The sequence below is a fragment of the Eurytemora carolleeae genome, unplaced genomic scaffold (assembly GCF_000591075.1).
Source record: "Eurytemora carolleeae unplaced genomic scaffold, Eaff_2.0 scaffold296, whole genome shotgun sequence".
Taxonomy (NCBI): domain Eukaryota; kingdom Metazoa; phylum Arthropoda; class Copepoda; order Calanoida; family Temoridae; genus Eurytemora; species Eurytemora carolleeae.
In genome coordinates, this window is record NW_019396202.1 from 104952 (window position 1) to 130624 (window position 25673).

The 25673-nt window shown below is 33.5% G+C and overlaps 3 protein-coding genes across 5 annotated transcripts; all 3 read left to right on the plus strand.

The window, feature by feature from the left end:
• Positions 1–1370: 1370 nt before the first annotated feature.
• LOC111697983 (uncharacterized) lies at positions 1371–5965 on the plus strand. Its single transcript, XM_023468179.1, has 9 exons — positions 1371–1521; positions 2275–2298; positions 2398–2448; positions 2593–2656; positions 3359–3505; positions 3791–3833; positions 4658–4795; positions 5296–5383; positions 5903–5965. The coding sequence occupies exons 1-9, from the start codon at positions 1456–1458 to the stop codon at positions 5963–5965; spliced, it is 684 nt and encodes a 227-aa protein (XP_023323947.1). The 5' UTR covers positions 1371–1455.
• A 1241-nt stretch (positions 5966–7206) lies between these two features.
• On the plus strand, positions 7207–14027 carry LOC111697995 (uncharacterized). 2 transcript variants are annotated; one of them, XM_023468201.1, is made up of 10 exons: positions 7207–7322; positions 9151–9235; positions 9386–9405; positions 9824–9941; positions 10616–10684; positions 11142–11183; positions 12664–12727; positions 13444–13497; positions 13665–13730; positions 13821–14027. In XM_023468201.1, exons 1-10 carry the CDS (start codon positions 7268–7270, stop codon positions 13917–13919), a joined length of 672 nt encoding a protein of 223 aa, XP_023323969.1. In that variant the 5' UTR covers positions 7207–7267; the 3' UTR covers positions 13920–14027. The 2 variants fall into 2 exon arrangements, with proteins under 2 accessions (XP_023323969.1, XP_023323968.1); XM_023468200.1 differs by lacking the exon at positions 9386–9405 and having other exon boundaries at positions 7208–7322; positions 9151–9255.
• A 1176-nt stretch (positions 14028–15203) lies between these two features.
• LOC111697994 (uncharacterized) lies at positions 15204–25282 on the plus strand. Of its 2 annotated transcripts, none has more exons than XM_023468199.1 (10): positions 15204–17078; positions 17185–17561; positions 17883–17948; positions 18019–18067; positions 18488–18595; positions 19091–19153; positions 20677–20771; positions 21316–23690; positions 23800–24735; positions 25147–25282. In XM_023468199.1, exons 1-10 carry the CDS (start codon positions 15306–15308, stop codon positions 25221–25223), a joined length of 5919 nt encoding a protein of 1972 aa, XP_023323967.1. In that variant the 5' UTR covers positions 15204–15305; the 3' UTR covers positions 25224–25282. The 2 variants fall into 2 exon arrangements, with proteins under 2 accessions (XP_023323967.1, XP_023323966.1); XM_023468198.1 differs by having other exon boundaries at positions 15204–17005; positions 17112–17561.
• Positions 25283–25673: the final 391 nt, after the last annotated feature.

Consider the following 25673-nt stretch of genomic DNA (forward strand, 5'->3'; position numbering starts at 1 on the left):
TAAATTCAGTTTTTTTACAGATCTTTGTAGTTAATGTAAAATGAATGACTATAATGAAAGATATAAAACAAGGTGAAAGCTGAAAGGTATGTCATGAAGCCTTTATTAGATTGAGTTTGTAAATCCCAGAAATGAGTGGAAAATGCAAATCAACCCCAATTAAAACCAAAAATTCGGCGCGCTTCGCGCGCCAAATTAAAATTTTTTCCCCCCCCCTACAGAATCCTTATGTCCGCCCCTGTTGCTATAATTCCTTTATAATCTATATATGGACTTGTGGCCCCAGTACCCGCGGACCGCCTGTCTTAGCTCGGCCCCCTAGCCGCAGTGCAGCTCGAACCCCAGAAATTGTCTTTTAACCTATCCTAACCTTCAAATTATACAATAATAAACAGCTGGCGTAAGTCCAATATGGCAGTAGGTTGGAAAGTTAGTAGGTCACAAGTTCAGTAGGGGCCGGGGATGGTGGTGTATTTTTCGACCTACGCATATCCTCTATATTACACTTATGACCTACTTGCACGTGGTTTTCCAGCTGCTTTTTAGCTGCTGTAGGTCTGTTAAACTATAGGTCAGTTGCACCTTAATTTAAAAAACTTTTGTTTGATCCGACCTATACGGATGTACAATTATTTGTAGGTCGGATAGTCATCAATTGTAGGTCGGATTTACACTTAAGTAGGTCGGATACATATGCATTTGTAGGTCGGATGGTCATCAATTGTAGGTCGGATTTACACTTTAGTAGGTCGGATATATGCATTTGTAGGTCGGATGCACACATTTGTAGGTCGGATGGTCATCGGTTCTAGGTCGGATTTACACTTTTGTAGGTCGGATATATGCATTTGTAGGTCGGATGGTCATCAATTGTAGGTCGGATTTACACTTTTGTAGGTCGGATATATGCATTTGTAGGTCGGATGGTCATCCATTGTAGGTCGGATTTACACTTTTGTAGGTCGGATATATGCATTTGTAGGAGGGATGTACACTTTTGTAGGTCGGATGGTCATCGATTGTAGGTCGGATTTACATATTTGTAGGTCGGATGTACACATTTGTAGGTCGGATGTTTATCGATTATAACCGACCTACAGCTGTCGTAGGTCGGATATAGCAATAGGTCAGAAAGTTAGTAGGTCGGAAGTTCAGTATAGAGGATGTTGCGTTTAGACGATTGTAACATTACCAAAAATACACCATCAAAATGTCGTCTTACCTAAAAAAATCTACGATGCGGCATTATTTCAAACATGCGCATTAGCGATTTAGTGTTGTTTGTCTGCTTTTTTATAATTTTTGTTTGCAAAGTTTGCACAAAGTATATTTTCACAATACCATGTCATTTTTAAGGTTTGAAATTATTTTCTAAAGTCTTAATGAATTTCAGACTATGTTCGGGTTGTACTCTATTTGAATTGCAGTGCAGCAGGATCCTCTTAAGGAAAGAAAATGAGAATAAAATTTACAAATATAGGAAATCCACTTCGTGTAGATTATCCTGTTTTGATTGTTAAGGTAAACAAAAGTCCCNCGTCCATATTCTGTAACCAATTTTCCAACCCATCTTACGAAGAAAGTGACTGCAAAACATGGGATTTATCAAATTAGAAAAAGAATATTTTTTTTCGAAGGGATAAAGAAGTTCTTTAACAATAATTTTTTGGTCTAGAAATCAATTTTTTTTATCGCGAAATCCATCTTTAATTTATGATAAAACAGGGATGAATAATAGTTCTTATAGGGGGGGGGGGTAGAATTAGTTTTGGTTCCTTGATAAGGTTAATAAACACTAACCAGGTCCTCCCGAGATTTTTTTTTAAATTAAAGGAGGAAAACATGACATTGCAATTGAGGGAAAAAAATATGATATTTTCCCTTTAAAAGGTTATGCATATTTTCCTTTGTGAACGAAACTAGCAGATAAACAAAAATTCGCTCTTTTTCGGGGTCCGTCCTAGTGAACGATTTTTGGATCCCCCCGGCCCCCCCCCCTTCTATCACTTTTGTACATGACCAAATTAGTATTATATAGGTTAGGTTAAGACAATTTCTAGGCCGAGCGCTACGGCTAGGACAGGCTAGGGGGCCGAGCGCTGCGGCCACATGGTCAATTATATCCATGTCTAACATATAAGAACCATGTACAAAATTGAATGGAGGGGGGGGGGGAGGGGGTCCAAAAATCGTTCTCAAGGAATATACACTTTTTTCCTTTTTAATACCGCCCTGTGAAAAAGTCTGAATTTACTAACATATATTTTTTTTCAGGGAATCATCGAAAACTTTTCACAGGTACTACTTTTGGACTTTTTCCTTTTTACAATTAAATTAAAAGTAATTTTGCTGTTGAACGAATTCAAAATAAAATATTGAAATGTTTTTTATATTCAGGACGTCTGGAAACGTTTTGGTGAGAAGAGTTTTATGCTCATGTGTCACCAGGTAAGTTTCTTGTCAATATCTATATTTCATCTTTGGATTCGATGGATTCTATTTCTTCTTGAATTCAATTTTTTTCAGCTTTTTCTTAAGTATTTATTTTTGATATTTAAATTGTTCAATTTTTTTTCTAATTTTCTATTTAAGAGAGAAACAGACTACAAACGCTGTGAAGAAATACCACTTAAAAAACTTGAATTCAAATTTTTAGGAAAAACTTCATTCAAATTTTAAGATAACTAGACTTTTCCCGCCCATCCCTCTATCCTCTGTCTGTGCATTGGCTTTTTGTACAATTTAAAACAAAAAGAAAAAAGTGGCTTTCTAAATATTTTTTTGCGCAATTAAAAAATTTCGCAATAATTTAAAAGCTTGTGGTTATTTTTTTGTAAGTCTGAGCATTCATAAACCTGCCCTTGGGTTGCGTCATAGCGGCTGCATTCTTGGAGGTCCCACACAAAGTTTGGATCCGATCGGTTCAGCCGTTTTGACGTTTATGGGATTCAGACAGACAGACCAGCAAAGCATATATATAATTGATTGTATTTTCCTTAAAGCTTGTCCCCTTAGAACTAACAACTTTAATTCTTTGTCTAACAAAATAAAGTCCGCTTTTTCTCAAAATGTCAATTTTGAAATTCTTCTACATTTTTATTTTCTTTGGCAGATGTTAGGCATATTTGCACAAAGCGGCAAACATTTTTTTATAGGTTTATTCGCTGAATGGGAGAAAATTATAAGGTTTAGGGGATAATAAAAAAAATGTATGTATACTTCATTTTTTCTCCAGAGCATTTAATTNGGTCTAGTACGGTCTAGGAGTCCCAGCTCAAGGTTCGCTTTAAAATCCTTCGTTTTTATAAATTTTGCTAAATTCCGTTAAACAGTTACTTGATTGATGTTTAAACTCCAGTTCATCTTCTGCCTGGCTCCAATCTCATCTCCCTCGACTTCCTCGGGGTCAAGGATACTCTTAATGTACTGTTTGACCACAAGCCTGTAGATTACAAAGTACGTTTAGTGTACGTGGTTTGCCAGGATTCTGATGGCGAGTTCCAAGGTAAACTTGAAAGGGACCGTTAACGTAATTTCAGGTGACCCTCCATTATAGGATGGGACATGTACAATTCACATCGCGGTATCTCTTCAGATTCAATATCAAATGGTTATTTTCAAATGCGAGTTCTCTATAAAAGTGAAATGCGAATTTTTTTTAGATAAAATTTACCGAAAACTGTGAGAATTTAGCACTTTTCAAGATAGCAAAACAATGATATCTTCCACAATATTTACTATTGTGAATCTAGCACATATATTCACGTTAAATAACTTTCTTTATGTGTAGGTCCAGAGGGGGAGGATTGTTCTATTGAATCTGCTAAAGCTAGGTAGAATAATTTATCCTACAGTGTAAACTATAATGAACATAAGGAAATGGAATCTGTAGGAGACCCCCCAGACCGCCGCGAATTATGGGACCTTTAATCCCGCCAAGCTTTACCCAGCCGGGGGGTATCCATACAACTGATGAATAGGAAAACGCACTTTAGCAACAGTATGCATGGCAGTGTTTAGGATTCGTTTACGGAACTCTATAAACTCACCGTTTAAGTGTCTTTTAATGAGATATTTTTAAAAACTTTTCAGCCATTGGATGGGAATAAGACAAGCAAGTTTCTCCATGAAAATTGCCAAAAATACCAAAGAAAGGTTTGAAAACCAGTTTTTATTAAATCAAATTAGCAAAATTTAAATAGATATTTAAAAAATGTTTCCGGATCTGGATTTGGATAAATTGAGAGATGAAACCCAAGCACTGAAATGTATATTTGATCATAAATCAAATAGATTTCCTGTACACTGCACAGCTGTTGTCCTGTTGTTCATTGAACTATTTCAAGTCAAAACTTGGTCTATTTCTCAGTTTTATGGGTCGATCCATACTGTTCGTTTTACAATATGATATAATTTCTTTAATACGTATCTAACAACCTTGTGTTTGTATTTGAGTCAATAGATTTACATAATCTTGCTTTGTTCATTGTTGTTTGAATTTAAGAAAAAATAACGCACATGATTATGAACAAAAATATGTAAAAATATCGACAGTAAAACATACGGCCCTGTATTTTAATTTGACTCAAAAGTATTGCACAGAAAGATTTGAAATACTTTAATTTAACATTTTGAAATCAATTATTTGCCTGTTTAGAATTTGTTTGGGGGCTAAGCTTCTTCAATGCATAACGGCAGAGACTTTATGGGAGGCAGGTGTAGGGCGGAAAACGTTCCGCTTGGAGACAAATGCCGAGGGTGGGGTTGAATGTCACACTCTCCGTGTTAATCTTAGGTACTTTATGGACTCGAAACCAAAATTTGTATTAGTGGAAGAAAGGGGTTTCATTCAAAATTGTTTGGGTATTCATGTTTTGGAAATATGGAAGAACAGGTATTGAATAACAATATGCAACTAAATTATGAAATTATAACATTCTCCTTCATTTAGAATTGTCCATTGAATTACAATTAGAAAATGAAACCAAAGTCATAAGCCAAAATAGTAAGCACCACAGGCCTTCGACTTTTACTCGACTATTTTCAAATTTTATTGGAACATATTTTCGTTGTAAAATCATTTTTTTAGTGGAAAAAATCAAGAAAAAAGTGAAATCGTCAGAAAGGCGTAGTATAATTTTCATGGACAAGTTGTATGGATACGCTTTAAAAAATCATTTTCAATTCAGATCCTCATTCCTCATATATGCAAACAGAGGATACAGAGCACAGAAAAAAGAATACCATGAGCTTGATGATTATTTGTAAAAAGTTATTTAATAAAAATAAGTTTAGTACTACTGAGTGCTGGAAGATGACAGGGGAGAAACTGTGGGAGAATATCGGCCGGGAGATAATGCTTTCTAATATCAGGGATGAAAAGGTAAATTAAACATATTAATTAATTTATTTCACACTTTTCTTCTCTACAGCTACCGTTTCCACCTCCTTCCATTTTGTCTTCATTTCCTTTTAAAAAATAGATATTGTAAAGGCTAAAAATAACGTTTAATTTCTTCTCCCAAAATTCTTATATTTTTCCTCTATTTTTCATTTGTTTTCTCCTAAACATAAGATATTTAGAATAATTTGCAATGTTATTCAATTCTGTAAACTGATTTAAGCTCAAGGTTATTATATTTTGATAACACATATCAATATGATTTTGTTTCATGAATACTTTTGCTGTACAGTAAAGTTTTGTATACGTACTGCACACACTTGTTGCTTAGATTAAATATATCAAATTTATATTAAGTACACGGTACCATTTCATGAAAGCTTTTGCTGTACAGTAATGTTTTGTACAAGTCCTGTACAAAGTTTACGGAACAACTATATGAAAACTTTTGCTGTATAGATATGTTCTTTTACAATTGTACTGTACAAACTTCTTGTTTAGATCAAATATATCGGATTTGTATTTGCACGGTACAATTTCATGAATACTTTTGCTGTACAGTAATGTTTTGTATAAGTCTTGTACACACTTTGTTTAGATTAAATATATCTGATTACTATCAAGTACACTGTACAATTATATGAATACTTTTTTTGTACAGTAATGTTTTGTACAGTTTGTACAAGCTCGTTGTTTAGATCAAATATATCGGATTTCTATCAAGTACACGGTACATAAACCCTGCAGGTGTACCACCCACCTCCTACACTCAAGTTCTTAATATGACCAAGGTTTGTAATTTTAAAACTAAAAATGACACAAAAATTATTGAAAATGATATAAAAAAATGTTAAAATAGAGTTTTACAGATATTTCTCAAATACTTTAAAATTTTCCTCATTTCCTTACCTCTTTAAAAAAAAACACTAAAAATTTGTTTCGCTTGGCGCACACTTGAGCAAAATACGGGTAAAAAGATTAATATCTTCTGGGACAACATACAACTTAGACTGAAAAAGATCAATTTAATTTCAAACAAATCATTCAGATATTACAACCTATAGTCATCGATTATCTTTCGCCACATTTGTATATATTTGATATTTCATACTAGTTTTGATTTTGTTTTTTAAAATAATATTTAGCTTACAACTTGTTTTCGAACATTCCTGGAAAATATGAAAATGTCGTGTTCATTACCAAAAATCTTGAAACAGGAATAAATGTAACTCTCAGATCATAACAATTAAAACATATTATGAAAAATCAACTATATATAAATGTGGCGAAAGATAATCGATGACTATAGGTTGTAATATCTGAATGATTTGTTTGAAATTAAATTGATCTTTTTACGGTCTAAGCCGTATGTTGCAATTTTCTCAATTTGTATGGGCGCTACGTTCTTCGGTATGAGACGTCTTTAACAATTTTCTCCTTATAGACGCAACAGATAGAATTAAGATTATTAGCGATCAAAAGCGCTTTTTTATTGCATTAAGCCTATACCCCCTTTCATTTTTTGCGAACACTCCCTTTAATGTTAAGAAAAATTCTAGAGTTGGTTTTAGAGGGAATCCTCAATCTAGAACTTGTTTGTATAGACCTCGACAGCCGTGTGTATTTCGAATATTTTTATATAACATGTAGATTTAAAAAAAAAATATGAACTTATTAATAATCACAGAAAAATCCGCAAAATTTTAAAGAACAAATGGGCGTTTGAAAAGAAACATTCAAACGCACAAATTGTTGGTGGAAAACCTAGTTACCTAAAAAATCCGAATAAAATCATTTCATCATCAGTTGTATTTATTTTGTTAATGAAGGTTTGAGAGTACAGAAAGGATTGATGGCCGTTTACTAATGGATGATTCAGCCTACAGAGGAACCATAGGAGGTTGCTTTGCAACAACACTAGGTATAAAACTCAATAATTCTGTACATTCTACCTTTTTTTGGTTGGAGTTTTGAGGAATTTTTTCTTCTGAGTAGAACAAAAAGTACACAGCATTCAAAGATCTATTTACATTTTTTTATTTAGCCAATCACCACTAAACAAAAGACACATTTTATACACTAAAACTCCCAAAACTTTGGCATAGGAAGACAATATTTAAAGGGAGTGTTCGCGAAAAATGAAAGGGGGTATAGGCTTAATGCGATAAAAAAGCGCTTTTGATCGCTACAAATCTTACTTCTATCTGTTGCGTCTATAAGGAGAAAATTGTTAATAAACGACTCATACCGAAGAACGTATTGTCCATACAAATTCAGAAAGATGCAACATACGACTTAGACCGTAAAAAAATCTATTAAATTTCAAACAAATCATTCAGATATTACAACCTATGGTCATCGATTATCTTTCGCCACATTTGTATATAGTTGATTTTTCATAATATGTTTTGATTTTATTTTTTAAAATATTTAGCTTGCAACTTGTTTTCGAACATTCCTGGAAAATATGAAAATGTCGTCTTCATTACCAAAAATCTTCAAAACAGGAATAAATGTTTTTAAAAGTAACTCTCAGATCATATTAAAACATATTATGAAAAATCAACTATATACAAATGTGGCGAAAGATAATCGATGACTATAGGTTGCAATATCTGAATAATTTGTTCGAGATTAAATTGATTTTTTTACAGTCTTAGTCGTATGTTGCATCTTTCTGAATTTGTATCAACACTACGTTCTTCGGTATTAGTCGTTTTTAACAATTTTCTCCTTAAAGACCGGCAGTTTATGGTAGTTGAACTAAAAAGGTAGTACTGGGGAGAAATTTTTTAGGATTCATTTGAGACATTTAAAACTTTTACTGATGTATAATTACTGAGCTTGAGCGCAAAGTCGACGTTCAAAATCATCCATTTTGGTGGTTACTTTTTAAGAATCGATTTTTAAAAATTATTAAATAGCGACGACAAAAAATGTAAATAAAATTCTTCAGTAAACTTTTTAGATGTTAATGAACATTGAACATATTTCTCAAATATTTAGTCTTTTTCATAAAAAATCCAGGGAATCTACAGAAAGTGTTGGGAACAATCAGACATTACTGAAACCAGTAACTTAATAAGATTACTTGTTTTCCTCGATAATACCTAATTTTTAATTTCTCAACAACTAATTAGTTTGAAAATTTTTTACATTTATCGCCTCTCAAAAGTCAATCATCCATCTAAAATAAACAATCTATGAGCGCTCTTGCTGAACAAATAGGTCTCAAATGATTCCTAAACAATTTCTCCACAATACTGCATTCTCAGTTCAACTACCATACATTGCCGGCCATTCCCTTTAATGTTCATCAGGCTATTTGAAATTAAAACTTGAATTGTCCAAATCCACAGTTTTATTATTCCTACTGTACACCTGAAATTTTGTACATTAAGATCTTATCTCCATGAATTTAAAATTGTGTACACTAGGATATGAATTGCATTAACTCGCTTAAAATTGTACACTAGGAATTGTACTGCAAGAACTCATAAAATTATGTACACTAGGAAGTGTACTGCAAGAACTCATAAAATTATGTTCACTAGGAAGTGTACTGCAAGAACTCATAAAATTGTGTACACTAGGAAGTGTACTGCAAGAACTCATAAAATTATGTACACTAGGAAGTGTACTGCAAGAACTCGTAAAATTATGTACACTTGGAAGTGTACTAAAAGAACTCGTAAAATTGTGTACACGAGGAAGTGTACTGAAAGAACTCATAAAATTGTGTACACTAGGATCTGTACTGCATGAACTCGGTCATTGTTTTGACCTGGGACACACAGAAGAAGGAATTATGGGGCGAGGATTTGATGATTTAGATTTATTTTTCACATTAACAGGTCCTTTTATTCTTCACATTAACAGGTCCTTTTATTCTTCACATTAACAGGTCCTTTTATTCTTCACATTAACAGGTCCTTTTATTCTTCACATTAACAGGTCCTTTTATTCTTCACATTAACAGGTCCTTTTATTCTTCACATTAACAGGTCCTTTTATTTTTTATTTTACTTAAATTTTATAAAAGTATTTGTCTTCGTAGTGCTTAGGATCTTGATTCGTTGGATCCGCAACATTTTAGCTTTTTGGATCCGGAAAAAAAGAAATGTACATGACCTGGATCCGGATCCATTTTTTTCTAGTTCGAATCCAGGATCCGGATCCGGATCAGCATCAAAGTAATTGTATCTTAAGCACTGGTCTTACTTGTAAATTATTTTGGAGAATTGTGATTTTGAATGTGAAAAAAAAACTTCAAAAACTTTGTGGTAATTGTTTTATAAATTAAATCTTTCTCATCCAATATTTGAATTTTGAATAAGAAACTATTTGATTTCTCGATCTCTAATTCGCAAATCATTTTTTAAATTTTTAAAAATTTTTTATTTTCTTTGAAATTTTGTTTAGAGGCTAAAGGACGAATGAAACCTCGTCTTAATCCCTGTTCTTCATATCAGAATCAGGAGATTAATCTTAATCCTCTCAGTCCCAGCTCTACCTCTGCTCCTGGGGACTTCAGTCCCAGGTAATCTATCAATCAAATAATGTCAATCAATCAATTGGTCCGTAAAAATCAATCAATCAGCTCCTATCGATTAATTTATCCCTGCCAATCAATTAATCAATAAATAATTAAAAATATATTAATCATTCAATGTGAATCAATTAGTTATTAAAAAATCATTTAATTAGTACCAATCATTCATTAATAAACTGATAAATCGGTGTCAATCAATTCATAAATCAGTGCCAACTAACTGTTTAATCAATGCCAATCAATAAATAGTCTGTTTTAATCAATCAAGCTTCTTGTGTCATTACGACTCATTAAGATCAACACATAAAACAATAATCTTTAATCAGTCATTAATCTCAAAATCCAAGGATATGATTACGCTATGATGGATAGAAGCTTACGCGTCAACCAGAACTACATTAAATGACGAGTTCACTTTTAATAGTCAATAACTGAAGTATCCGGAGTTGCCCGTGGATTTTTTTTAATTAAAAACTTTGAAAAAAAATTTCGACCTTGAAAAAAATCTTTTTTAGCCTATTTTACCCCCGGGATACCCATTGGTTCACTAAAAAAATGTCAGCCAATTTGGTCTAGCTGTTTGGCAAGCTATAGATAACATTTTATTATACATAAATGAGCGTAGAGCTTTATATAGATAGAAAAACAATAATAATGCTTAGGTTTACGAGTGTACGAAGATCAGATTCTATCTCTAAATATCTTGAAGAGTATACACAGAAGAGAATCAGGTATTTCGTCTATACTTATAGTTTGAGGGGTTGGTTTTAGGAATTCAGGGGGATGAGGGGGTTGGGGGGTGGCTACTGGAGAGACTTTTTTTTTCCTGAAGAAAAAACTTTTGAATTGTGAATCTTGGGAAGATTAACTTTATTCCTCTTCGATATCCTGAGATAGTCTTGTTCAAGGGATAAAGTATTGATCCTCAATTTAAAAGTGACCAAATTGAATATTGAGATTTAATGTCCAAGATTAACAAAATTTCAACCCCAAAGTTCTGGTCTTAGGGACCGAATTTAATGCTTTTATCTCTCTAAACTACATAATGCCGGTTCAAATTTGTACCATCGACTCAAAGTTACAATTTAAGGAAGGATTTGAGTTGGTGATTCAAATTTAAACCGGTGGTAGGCAGTTCAAATTTATAAAATTCGGTCCTTGATTATTTCTAATAAAAATATATTTTAGAAGTATGAAAAATCAGACCGCCTCAGGTTGCTTTTGGACAAGGTAAGCTCCTTAAATATTATCATAACTTCCAAAAATGCGTTGTAATCTCACCTTTTAAATTCAAATCCAATTTCTAGACTAATTCAATCTTCTTTTTGCCCATTTAAATTTAATTTCAGATTAATTAAATCTGTTGTTAATTCAATTAGATGTAATCTTCCAATCTTTATAGGACAATTAAAAAATATTAAAAATGCTTTAATTTTCTAATCTGTTTAGAATAGATGTAATTTAGTCCAATTTATTTTTATCTGGACTAATCCAATCTCTTTTAATCTAACCCAATCTTATTAAGACTACTCCAAGTTTTTTTTATTCAATGCTAACTTATTTTAACTACTTTGAAATTAAATTAAAAGAAATCTCATTAAGACTTATCTAATTTAAAGGGATAGACTGGCTATGTAAGGTAGTTACACTGAGTATTTAGTGTTGTGGACAAATTCTATAGAATTAATTAGAGACAGATAAAACGTTTCCACGATGTATAATTACTGAGTTTGAGCGCAAAGTCGACGTTCAATATCATGAATTTTGGTTTTCAGAATCGGTTTTTTATTAATTATTAAATAACGACGACGAAAAACATATTAAAAATTCTACAGTAAACTAATTAGATGTTTAGGAACATATTTCTCAAGAGAAAATAAATCAAAGTTAGAATTTATTATTTCCTTTTCATCATTATATTGAGTTTCTTATTTTCTATGAATTTGATCGCAGATTTCTTCAAATTCTTCAGATGTCGTCTTTTTAATAATAATTCCAGAATATCTGCAGGAAAACTTTGTGATTAAAGAGAGATTATAGAAACTAATGATTTAATAACTTGACTCTTGTCTGGCCCTTCACACTTTGTTTCATTGAAACTGTGCTAGTGACGCCTTCCGACCAACCATTTTAGTGGTGCGGTTAGATGAGAGCTTAACCCTGACTCCCAAGGGATGATGGTTGACCATTTTATTTATTTATTTATTGAATTTCTTAATTTCTATGAATTTGTTCGCAAAGTTCTTTAAATTCTTCAAATGTCGTCTTTTTCATAAAAATTCCAAAAAATCTGCAGAAAATCTGTGTGATTAAAGAGAGATTATAGAAACTAACAATTAAATAAGATTACTTATTTTCAATGATAAGATTTAATTTCTATTTTCTCAACCTGTTCCTAAACAACTAATTAGTTTACTGTAGAATTTTGTTTACATTTTTTGTCGTCGTTATTCAATAACTAAGAAAAAACAATTCTGAAAACGTATCCACCCAAAAAGTACGATTTTTAAAGTCGACTTTGTGCAAAAAAAAAAAACTCAGAAATTATACATCGTGGAAAAGTTTTATATGTCTCAAATGAATCCTGAAGATATTATTCACAACACTGCCTTCTCAGTTTAACTATTTTACATACTACATAGCCCTTTAAGCCGCACTACATTTAATACAATCCCTTATTCCTAAATAAATGTATTCTGATCTCCTTTAGTTCGTCTTCTGTTATTTTATCCCGACAAAAATGGATGAACTCCACCCCGTGCTCAAATATTAAGGTAAAATATTTTTTTTTTTAGAAAGTTTTAAAAAATCTCAGTTGAAAGAAATATTTATTTGAAATGTATAAAACATCTTCATCACTTAATATAGTTTTTAAACTTATTAATATCGTTTTTCTTAAAAGAAAATGTTAAGTAGGTCCATCAAAACCTTGTTGTTGTTGTTGTAGCCATTGAACCACAGAAGCCTATCCGAACATTGAAAAGTGAAAGTTTTTTTTGTCAACTTATCAAGGCTGTAGATACAATCCACGGTAGTTGGGGTTTCACGGCCTCAGCTACTTCCACTCGGGCATAACAGTATCATTGCACATGTCATGCTAACTCTGTGACCCACATACTCCTCAAGGAGGCAGATGGTTTCAGGGAGGGGTGGTTTCCTGGTAACATTCGTGTTATTGGGTTGTCATGATAGAAGGTTCGCGTACCAGAGAACTTTTTATTGTATCGTCTCATGGACCCGCATACTTAATCGAACCTACTCAATTATTACAACACCCTGGCTGAATTGAGTGTTAGGCGGTGTGTCATTCAACGTAAGACCTGCGACAACCCATCGGTCGGAATACTGGGAGCAAACAAGTTCATTGCTAGATTGCAATTTAAGTTGCAATCTTGGAACGATGGTTTGAACCCCCGCCCTGAGCAACGTAACTAGTGTCGCTACTCTAAGCCACGAAACCTCCTTGTTGATCTTATCTTTCTTCTTCTAGGCTGAATTACCGGAGCTATCTGTAGTATCCTGCTGTGAACTAGCTGCTGTAGAGGTTTGTTAAAATAAAGGATTTGAAGCTGCCGCACGTTCAAGGGTTTTAAATATGTTGGGTTGAAAAATACAGTATTATTTACGTTTTCCGGAAAGGTTAATTGATACATATGGTTATCGATTGATTGTTTGGTTGATTAATTGATTGGTTGATTGATTATTGATTAGATACGAGGCGAAGGAGGAATAGTACTGAATAATTGGACAAGTATCTCCCCGGACACAGATATTAAGGTACTTTTCAATTCTGTAAATGTCGGGTATTGTATAAGATATAAATGGATTTATGTTGTTTTTTTACTCCTAGATTCATTTTAATTTTAGTTTTTCGCCGCTGGAGTAAAATCTTCCTCAACGCTGGTTGCTGTCACCGAGTGTGGAAATGTTATCAAACAATCAATCAATCAATGGAGCTCCGGTTGATTGATCTGAACATGATAACATTTTTATCGATCTAGTCAATTACAAGTAATCTAATATTCGAAAATGCATTGAAGGGAACTGTATTTGAATAAACCTTGACATATTGGAGTGCAGTGACGATTCACATTCAAACTCTTTTTATTTGACTTTCGTTTTTTCTCTAAAATTAACTAACAGTAACCGTTTTCAAATTTACTTTTTTAAAGAAAATTAATTCATGAATACTTGATTAATTTATTAGAGAAAAAATGGTTTTCGGTTTGTTGTGAATCTGATATGGTATTTTTATCAAGGGACTGAGTAATGAGTATGTACGTTTATTGTGTACATTGAATATTAATCTAATGATTTTATGTGAACAAGCTAAAATTGGGCGAACAAAAAAATATAATTTAAGTTTTTCTCAAACATATTCAATGCATATAATCCTATCAAATGATCTAAAAAAAAATTTGCCAATTGATAAATCAATGAAAACTTAGATTCTGACGTTAATAATGTAATACTGAGTAATGATACAGGGTTACACACATAGAATAAAAAATCATAGACCGTGAATTTATTCAGCTTTTTGTCTTTATTCTTGGTTTCATGCTATTTCAATTAAATTAATAAACCTTCTTTACCATATATACTTTATCTGATATTCATAACAGACAAAATACATCCTTCAGATCGATGAATTTCAAGATTTGTGGGTAGCCCTGTATACCTTCTTTGATCTCCAAGATGTTGGTAAATCAATTTATTCTATTGTGCCAACTTTAGTTTAGGCTGTGCTTCTCCATACTAATCACCTTTTACAAAATAATGTATATATCGTCAAACATTTATTATTACGAAGAAACTTTTTTATTTTGTTTTTTTTGCTAATAATTCCAGAATAAAAATTGCGCATTTTCTTGAAAAGAAATGAGCAATTTTTTTCAAGTTCTACTTGTGCTCAACTCGTAAATACCAAGATATATGTATATTTATTTAACTACTTCACTTTTTAAATTTTCCTTGATTATATATTTCTTGGTAATATCTTTGCAATCTTAAATATAAGTGATACAATTTAGAATTTTAGTCACAATCTTGATCATGAAATGTTACACTCAAAGTGACTTTAATAGAAATTAACCATTCATTTATGCGATCAATTTTAGATATTTCTAAATGATGTAAATTTTACACTAAGTAAATTTTTAGGCAACTGTTTCCTTGCTTTATTTGCTTTGGAACAGTTTAAAAATTTTGTTTCATTGCGAGAAAATCAAAATGTTTTTCTTCGTCTTCCAGAACTCTAATTATGATAACATGCTATAAAACTATTTAAAAACAACAATATTAAAATTGAAAATTCTTTTTCACTTAATACTAAATATTTCTATTCCAGAAAACATGAATGAGAATTATTTAAGAAATGATTCGTCCAAAACCTCATCCTCCAGCATTCTGTCAGATTTTGATACCTCCTCTCTTCTCTCCATCCTCAATACTGTGAACAGCAGGTCTACTGTTCCTCACCCTCCTCCTCCACCATCGGGTGGAGCCTTTATGTCCAGAACCTACTCTAGTCTTGATTCTCTCAGATCCAACCCGGAGCAGCAGTCGGATACAGGATACAGATACAATCCTGGGCTACGCTCAAGCTTAAATCCTTATGATCTTGATCAAACCAGATCATACTCAGAGCTTACCTCTTCTGATCCGTTCCTGGAGAGGGTCGAAGGGAGACGGATTCTAGGAGCAAATCCTGAACCTAATACCTTTCCTAGCAGTGGATCCAAAGAAAAATATGATCCGCTGGATTCTTTAGAGGATCCTATTGAAAAACAGACAATTCAGGCCCAACCCATATTGGATTCTAAATTATTTTCAAGAACTGACAATGAAATTGATCCCAGAAGTGATTTAAGAATTGTTGACAAGATTGATCCAAGAAGTGATTCACGATCAGATCCAAGAAGTGATCCAAGAATGGACCCAAGACTTGACCCAAAACTTGACTCAAGGGTTGATCCAAGACTTGACCCAAGACTTGATCCAAGACTTGACCCAAGGCTTGACACAAGACTTGACCCAAGGCTTGACCCAAGGCTTGATCCAAGACTTGAACCAAGACTTGATCCGAGACTTGACCCAAGGCTTGATCCAAGACTTGAACCAAGACTTGATCCAAGACTTGATCCAAGACTTGACCCAAGACTTGACCCAAGACTTGATCCAAGACTTGATCCATTACTTTATCCAATACTTGATACAACGCTTAATCCAGGACTTAATCCTAAAACAGATCCTAGGATTGATCCAAGAATGAATCAACAAATTACTGTCATTGCTGGAGAGTTAAAAAGAGGAACAACACCCTTGCTGGACGAAAGGACAGTGAGAGATAATTCTTCAGATAGATATTCTAGAAGTTTTTCTGATAGAAGAGATATTTCTCCAAACAGGAACCCAGCCAGAACCTATTCTTCTCTTGGTAGAGACGGGTTGAAAAGAGAAAACTCTCCGAGAAGAGAGAGAGATTGGAAGAGTCCTCCTAAAGTAGTTACCATCTTAGATTTATCTCCTAAACGGGTCTACACTAGAGATTTATCACCTAGGAGAGTCTATAATAGAGATATATCATCTAGCAGAGAAGGAAGGGAAACTTCATATCGGAAAGACAGGGACCGTTCCCCTAGACGTGATTTTAGGGTTATATCTCCCCGCAGAGATCAAACTCGAAGAGATATTTCTCCACGTAGAGATCAAGATCAGAGACGTATTTTACCACATAAAGATGAGGACAGAAGAAATGGTTCTCCACGCAGAGATCAAGACATGAGAAATATATCTCCACGTAGAGAGCATGACAGAAGAAATCTTTCTCCAAGAAGAGATAATGATCAAGACAGAAGATACATTTCTCCACATAGAGATCAAGATCGTAGAAATCTTTCTCCACGTAGAGATCAAGATCGGAAAAATCTTTCTCCACGTAGAGATAAAAATCAGAGAAACATTTCTCCTCGTAGAGATCAAGATAGGAAAAATACTTCTCCACAGAGAGATCAAGACAGGACATATGTTTCTCTGCGTAAAGATCAGGATAAGCGAAACATTTCTCCACGTAGAGATCATGATAGGCGAAACATTTCTCCACGTAGAGATCATGATAGGCGAAACATTTCTCCACGTAGAGATCATGGATCATGATAGGCGAAACATTTCTCCACGTAGAGATCATGATAGGCGAAACATTTCTCCACGTAGAGATCATGATAGGCGAAACATTTCTCCACGCAGAAACCAAGACAAGAAACCTGTTTCTCCACGTAGAGATCATGGCCGCAGAGATATTTCTCCACGTAGAGATCAGGACAGAAGAATTGTTTCTCCACATAGAGATCAGAATAGGCGAAACATTTCTCCACGCAGAAACCAAGACAGGAAACCTGTTTCTCCGCGCAGAGATAGTTCTCCACGTAGAGATCCGGACAGAAGAATTATTTCTCCACGAAAAGGTCCATACACAAGGAACATATCTCCAGGAAGAGGTAGAAAGCTAAGTGATGAAAGGGATATGGCAATAGAGAATATAAGGGTTAAGACGGAAAGGAATATTCTGGAAGTATCTCCTGTTAAAAGGATACAAGCTTCTCCTCTTAGGTAACAAAAAAAAGTTTATTCTCCCATTTTTTGTTTTTACCAAATTTTGCTTGCTAGTAAACCTTTATTTGATCAATAATGAATATGATACTGTCGTTTTAGCTTCGCAAATCAATATTAAAGAGAACCCAACATTGAAAATAATCAAACTTTAAAAAGAAAAACATTGAGATATCAATCACTTTTTTATGAGACTAAGGGAACCCGGTGTGAATCGGACATACCACAATATATGAAGGGTTACTTAAAATTAAGTTAACAATTATTTCGAAAATAAGAAAAAATGTATTCTTGTTTTTATTCCTTTTTGATCATTTTTAGCCTACTTGACTATCCTGATAATCAAGAAAAGATTCCTGGAAACCAATTCGTGCCGGAGAAACCCAGGTAACGAAATAAGAAGTAAATGAAGATTGAACAAATATCAATAGATTTGGTGTACTTAAACTATTTTTAGTTGGATTGCGACAGAAAAATCAACTGCTGTAGAAGAGCTTAGTAAAGAGGTAGCAGATGTGCTTTTGTTTTTCATTTTACCCACGCAACATAATTGATACCAACTAAATTACTTATTATTAGTAACCTAAACGAACATGAAATTTTCTCTTAAAAAAAATACTTGTGGAAAGGACTGTAGAATGGCATGTCATATTTACAGTGGTACCCCTCGAAACCTCTATTCAGAATGAGAACGTTATCTTATTTAATCTTGGAACGTGTTGGAAAATGTCTCCCAGCGAAAATCCGCAATGCACGTCAGTTTTACAGGAAACCGGAATTGAAAATAAAGAATTTTAGCTCCCAATTTATCCTAGTTTAGACCTAGGTTTAAAGGATACCGTTGTGAACCCGACTTGCCACTTTATGAATATCAGGTCACTTTGAAAAAACGTTAACAGTCCCTTTATTAAGGATCTGATTTCTAGGTTGTAAACCATGAGTGTAAACTGGTTGTGTACGATAAGAGCTTAAACGCCGGAATTATTCAGTTCAGTATCAACAACTCTACAGCATTCGGATACTTTCACGAAAGCGTAAGTTTTTTTTCAATTTTTTAATAATTTTTCCAACTTAGAAAAACGAAAATCTCTATTCAGACTCTTCTGCTAAGCTGTGTGTCGACATAAGCTTGTTTTTATGATAGTTTTTTTCCTCTGTGTAGTAAAATGTTCTAAACTTGGAACTTGATCCGTCCACTGTCTCAAAAATACAATTTTAGAAATCTTAAACAGTGCATAGCTTCTAGTTACCTTTTTAAAACCTGAACAGGAACAAGTACACAAGCTGTCAAGCACACATGAACACAGAACACATGAACGCATGAACACTAGAATTCAAATACACAAGTACACAAGAATGAGAACAAAAGAACAAAAGATCAAAGAATAAAAGAATACTATATGAAGGGGGGGGGGGGGATGATAACGAAAGTTAAGTTTTTAATGTGTCCTTATATATATAATTATAATTCAACTGAACTTTACTTCTTAAAACATTGATCTTAATCTCCATCAAGTATTCGGTTTCAGGTTTTTATTTCGGAGACTATCGAACCCCTGGATAAACAGTTCCGACTTGGAGATTCATTAAAGGTAGAATAAAACGCAAATTTACATTTTTAAAACTTTTGGCATCCGTTGATTGTTCTAAAAATATCAAATTTGTTGCGTCACTTTTTAGTTGAATTTAAAACGTTTCTTACAATACGACAATACGACAGTATTTAAGTCGACCATAGAAAATGGAAAACATTAAGTTGCAATGATTATTCATTGCACAGTTCCTTAATATAATGTTTACATCACTGGGATACATACTTTGATTGATACAAAAAGAGATTTTTAAAACATCTTTGTCATTAAAAAAAAAAAAATTTAATTTCTTTTTATGAAACTATCGTGGTCTTGATCATTCTTCCTCAATTCATCGTAAATTTTCTAATGAACCTGGAGAATAGGATCAGTACACTCCAGGATCCCAGATAGAAGACACGCTTGAGCTTATATTTTGTCCCTTGCTAAAGCTCGGGACAAAATAAAATCTAAAAAGGCTTGAACCTTCTCGATAAAGAGAACATTTCTGTCCAAAAACTTTATAACACTTGAACCAAAATGACAGTGTTATAAATAGTTATGATGGAATTAAACAATATTTTTGGTGTCCAACTGTATTTCACCTATTTTACCTGAAAGTAAGGAGGTCTCATACTTGTTAGTAAAGGATATATGAGGTTTGATAGACTTAGCCATTAAATCACCCAGAAGAAATGCTGCGCCTAAATATTTTTCGAAATTTGTAATCTATAATCATTATGTAAATATAACTGTGTTAAATGCACACCCATTTCAACTTATTTTTATCATTATCATTGTCACTAACACTATCATTAATATTATTATTGTTATTAATATCATCATAATCATTATCACTCAGTTAACATCCCGTTACCGTTACCGTTACTGTTACTGTTATTGTTACTGTTACCGTTATCATCACCATTACCATTATTACTGTTACCATTATTGTTATCAGTATTGGTATCGTTAACAATGTTACCATTACCGTTGCCGTTACTGTTACCGTTACCGTTACCGTTATAGTTATCTATCATTATCATTATTATTTTTAGTATTATCACTATCTCTGTCATTATCATTATCACTTAGTTAATACTAGTTGAGAATTAATAACTCAACAATCATTATCATTATCATTATCATTATCATTATCATTATCATTAGCATTAGCATTAGCAATATCATTATCATTATCATTATCATTATCATTATCATTATCATTATCATTATCATTATCATTATCATTATCATTATCATTATCATTATCATTATCATTATCATTATCATTATCATTATCATTATCATTATCATTATCATTATCATTATCATTATCATTAGCATTAGCATTAGCATTAGCATTAGCATTAGCAATAGCATTAGCATTAGCATTAGCATTAGCATTAGCATTAGCATTAGCATTAGCATTAGCATTAGCATTAGCAATAGCATCAGCATTATTATTTTTAGTACTATCACTATCTCTGTCATTATCATCATTGTTATTATTATTGTTATTATTATCACATATATTTCTGTAGTTCCACGGCTACCTGGTGAACAGCATGAATAAGATCTCGTATGTGGTCAGTATCCTTTGGCCTCCTCACACAAACATTCAAATAGGGTTTGTCAGGTAATTTCTTTTTTTTAGGCATTGGAGTCTTGACGTTATTTAAAGTGAGCCACCATTTTAAAAAAATGGCATTATTCACAATGGTTTCCATTAAGCTGATAGTGTTGTTTACTCTTCAATAGCCCTAGACATTTATATTTTCATTCGAATTTTTGTTAACACCGTCTTGGACATAATTAAAGTCTCTGTGGTTGAATTCACATTGTAAATAGTGCACACTGCAGCTACCCGGTATAGATTGCATACAATTTTAAACACAAATCAATGATCAAAAAAAATTAAAATTATGTTTAACAGTCCCTAAAATGTTGCAAGCTAGGCAAAAAAAGTTATTCTAAAATCTAGAACCATTTGTTTATTCTAATAAATATTTAAGCTCCAACTTTCAGCTGGGTTTTTTTTCAAGACGTTATTATTGTTTTAAATTATCAGTCTTCTTTATTGAAATTGCTCAAAAGAAATTGTAAGTTCAATGTTTTATGATGGTAAAAACGAATTATACTTTTAACGAATAATATATCACTAATTTTTCTATAATGTTTAGGCCTCAGAATGAAGATCTGGAAAAGTATATTCAACAGGCTAGCTTATTAGAGCCTAAAATACCGTGGTATACTAAAGACAAGGATGTCAGAAGCTCTAGTATTTGTAGGCAGGAAATTAGAACATCTGACGAAAAAAGAATAGTAAATCACTTAGAGCATGGGGAAATTAAGATAAAGCTAGAAAACAATCTTGAGAAAACTGAGAAATATTTGGAAAAGGATGAACTTATCTCTGCTTCTAGTTGTAGACAAGATACAAATTCCTTTGTGTTAAACTCTTATGGAAGGCTAGTTTCACCCATTAGAACCTCATCAAGAAAGTCAAGGCCATCAGGACAGAATGCTGGTAGATCAAAATCTCCAGTTTCTCGTTCTAATGAAAGACCAAGATCTCCAACAGTGAAATTGAAGAGAAGATCAAGATCTCCAGTTTCCAGGTCTGTAAGATCAAAGTCACCAATTTCCAGGTCTGCAAGAGCAAAATCACCTGATTCCAGGTCTAAAAGATCAAAATCCCCAGTTTCCAGGTCCAGAAAATCTAAATCCCCAGTTTCTAGGTCTAAAAGATCAAAATCGCCAGTTATCAGGTCTAAAAAAACAAGGTCCCTGAATTCAATGTCTAAACGATCTAAATCTCCAATGGTTTCTAAATCACCAATTAAAAATGAAGGAGGGTCAAACAAAAATTCCAGAGATTCCAAAATGTCTGCTGCCAAACAGTTTGATGATGTTGTCAATAGATTAATTCTTGAAGCAGAGGAAAGACTGGCTGCTAAAATGGAACAAATAGAAGAGCTAAAGAAAAATGTAAACACTGGCAAAGATATTGATCTTAGATGCAACAAGCAGATAGATAAAGAATCTTCTTCAGCATTCTTAAATGATAATCCAGCAAGATCCAGTAACATAACCTTTCTGGGAAATCCTTTTGATTTCTCAACAAATGACAGAAAAGAAAATCCACAAATGATCGGAGAATTCGGTACCAACTTTGAAGATATATTTACTGGACCAACAGTGTTGCGTAAAGGTTTAAATCAAGATCATGAAAATCTAGATGAAATTGATGAGGATAACCCATTTGATTCAAGATTACAACGGAAGAAAGACAAACTAAAGCCTCTCTCTGCAGATGAGGAACTGGATTTGTTATTTTCAAACAATACACAAGCTTCAAGATCCATGGAGAATCCAAACATTGATTCAGCAGATGAGGACAACCCCTTTGACTCAAGGCAGTCTTTGAGAAAACGCAAAGACTTACATGAAACATCAAGTGAACTGATTACCAAGGAAAAAGACGAACTGGAAAGGAAAATGTCTTTCAACTGCAAGAAGGATGAAGACTCTCAGTCTGAGGAAATAAACCAAAAATTGATGATTGAAAGTAAAAAAGAAAAATTAAAGCAAAAAATCCTGTCTAAAGTTCTTGAGCGTCGCTTGGCTAATCGACTAAAAGAAAAAGACCAAGTGAAGTCTAAAAATAAATCAAATGAAAAACAAGAAGACATTGAATTATCTTTACCCATGGAGGTATTAGAAGATCCAGACTTGGAGATGTCACCCTTCTGGACACCCTCTAAAGTTCATGTTATTGATTTAAATACTAAAAAGTTTAAACCTACATTTACAGAAGTTTCTGTGACAGAGAGCTTGTTATCTGTTAAGGATATACCTGATAGATCTAAAAAAATCCAACGTCACCCTCCTAAACCTGTAAAACCTGTAAAAAGTAAAACTCCGTTACCTGAGGTACCTCCCCCTCCTAAACTTGGTGAGGCTAAACCCTCAAAACCACCTGCGCCTGTTAATGTGGATATTCCAGAACCTCCCTCCCCTCCCAGAATTAGAGCGGGTAAAATGTCAAAGATGGAAATAGAGCAGAAGAAAAAAACATCTTCTTCCTCTGCCTCTGCCTCATTATTGCATGTAGAAAATATTGAACTTCCCCAGACAAGTACACAAGTTCCCCAGACAAGTACACAAGTTCCCCAGACAAGTACACAAGTTCCCCAGACAATTACACAAGTTCCCCAGACAAGTACACTAGTTACTCAGACAAGTACACAAGTTAGCCAACAACTTTCAGTTCCTGAAAATACATTTATGAAGGGTCCTATTCCAGAGACAACATTTACCAGTGTGCACACTAGTGAAAACATATTCATGAGTGCTGAAATTCCTAATAATCCTTATTTTGGTGCCCAAATTCTGAACAATTCATTTATGGGGAGTCAAATGCCAGAACAGGCCTTAATGCATTCATCTTGGATGTCAGGAACCACAGATGCAAGACCTGCCATTCTCGGAAGTGGGCCACAGATGGAAAGTACAATTTGTCATAGACAAATTTCTGGAACTTCTTTTTTGACAGGTTTGCGATTTTTTTCCCCTTCATATGGCAATATTATTAACATTTAACATCTTATTGTTTTTATTTGAATTTAACTTTGCCATATTTTTTTTAAGTTTGTGTGTTTCAGGAGTGACCCAAGAAGCATCAAATGATATCCTCAGCAGTACAAATGATGATTTCATTACTGTTCCAACGGGACACAATAAGGATTTTACCACCATTAGTTCCAAAACCTATAAACAAATCTCTAGTTTTGATCCTGAAAAGATAGATATCCAGAATGTCGTCGTCGGAGATGAAAATATTGTACGAATGGCTCCTCTTTATCCGCTAAAGGAAACGGATAAGTTGATCTGGCATAATAATCCAGTTCTATGGATCTCTACTGAAGCCTCTTTAGGGGATATGGTTTCTATTCTTGAAGACACCATGGCACGTCTCTTCTTTCAATATAAATCTAAAGACACACACATTCTCATATTTACTGGATTGGCTGATATCCCCACTTTAAATATCGGAAACGCTTTCAACATGTTTCTCGAAATTATTGAAACGGCAATTACCTTCAACTTCAGCAATAATGCCAACTTTAGCATCAGCTTTGGAGAAATCCAGTTTCAGGGAACTAAGGCCGGACGCAATCATGACGTTAAGACGTTTCTCTTGAATGAAGTGATCAGAGTGATCAATCATTATTTCCTTCAAGCGCAGTCAATAAAGCTTTGGAAGCTTGGGACTGAGCCTGTTGTTGACCTCAATATTCCTAATCTTATTAATGTTCTTCATGCGGACATGAAACTGCGAGTGGAAAACTATGTGTCAAGGAACGGGTTTAATCCCGCAACTCTCTTCAAAATCAATAAATATATTCGACTGTCATTGATTAAACGGTTTGATGCGATGGGGCAAATTATGAAGAAAGAGTATCCCCTTCCAACTGGGATGGATAAGGATGGAAATGAGATAGTTTTAAAGTCTCCCATTACCCCTTTAATGTACAGTCATCTCTCTCTGTGTGATATACTAGTCTCTAGGGTTAAAAGGAAGCTGGAACTAGAGTCAGGTAACTAATTAGTTTTCATCTCAAACTCCATTTTTCTAATCTATCTTTGCTACCAGATGATGTAAAACTTTGATGTTTCAAATGACTGAATGATATAACTGAATTTTTAGTTTAAAATATCAAAGGTCTATGAGTTTCACGAGTACAACAAGGCCGAATTTTAAGAATTCGAACTGCGTCGCTGAACCGCTAATAACCGGTTCCAATTGAGCGCCAGCTCAAATCTCGTAACCCTAATTATAATTTTAACAGTTATGTTTTAACCGCGTCAAATATTTGAACCGGGTTTCATATTTGAACTGTGTGGTTCAAATTCTTCAAATTCGACCTCAGGTTGAAAAGAGGATTAGAAAATTAGAGTTTGAGGCGGTTGATCATTCTGAATTTAACTATTAATTAAAATTATTTCAGGGTTGACCACCAGTATTCCCCTGATCCCCCGACCTTCCTGGGATATTGCAGAAGTTCTTGTTCTCCCTAGATTCTGAACTTGTATGTCCTCTTTGTAATGTTGTGGTCATGTTACAATACAAATTTATATGTAACACTGCAGTAACATTCGACAAATTTCAGATATTTGACTAGATCTTCACATTTCAGGGATTTTTTATGTAAATCTAATGTCCAATCAATGATTCACGCCAGAATAATTTGTCAATAAGTTAATTTGTCGTTGATCAGCAACTTTTTATAAATCCACAAGTTTTTTCGTGAAATTTATCGTATTGATTTAAATTGAGTGTACACCAATATTCGGGCATTTAGATATATTTGGGCATTTTAATGTTTTTTTTTAATTGCTGACTGCTAAGTAAGTGTAGAAGTTCTGCAATTCCTAATAAAAATATCGTCGTATTTTTTTGTAGTTGAAAATATTGTTCCGTTTCTTTGTGGTTTTATGAACTAGTCTTAACTTTATTGTTAATTCTTGTTTTAAA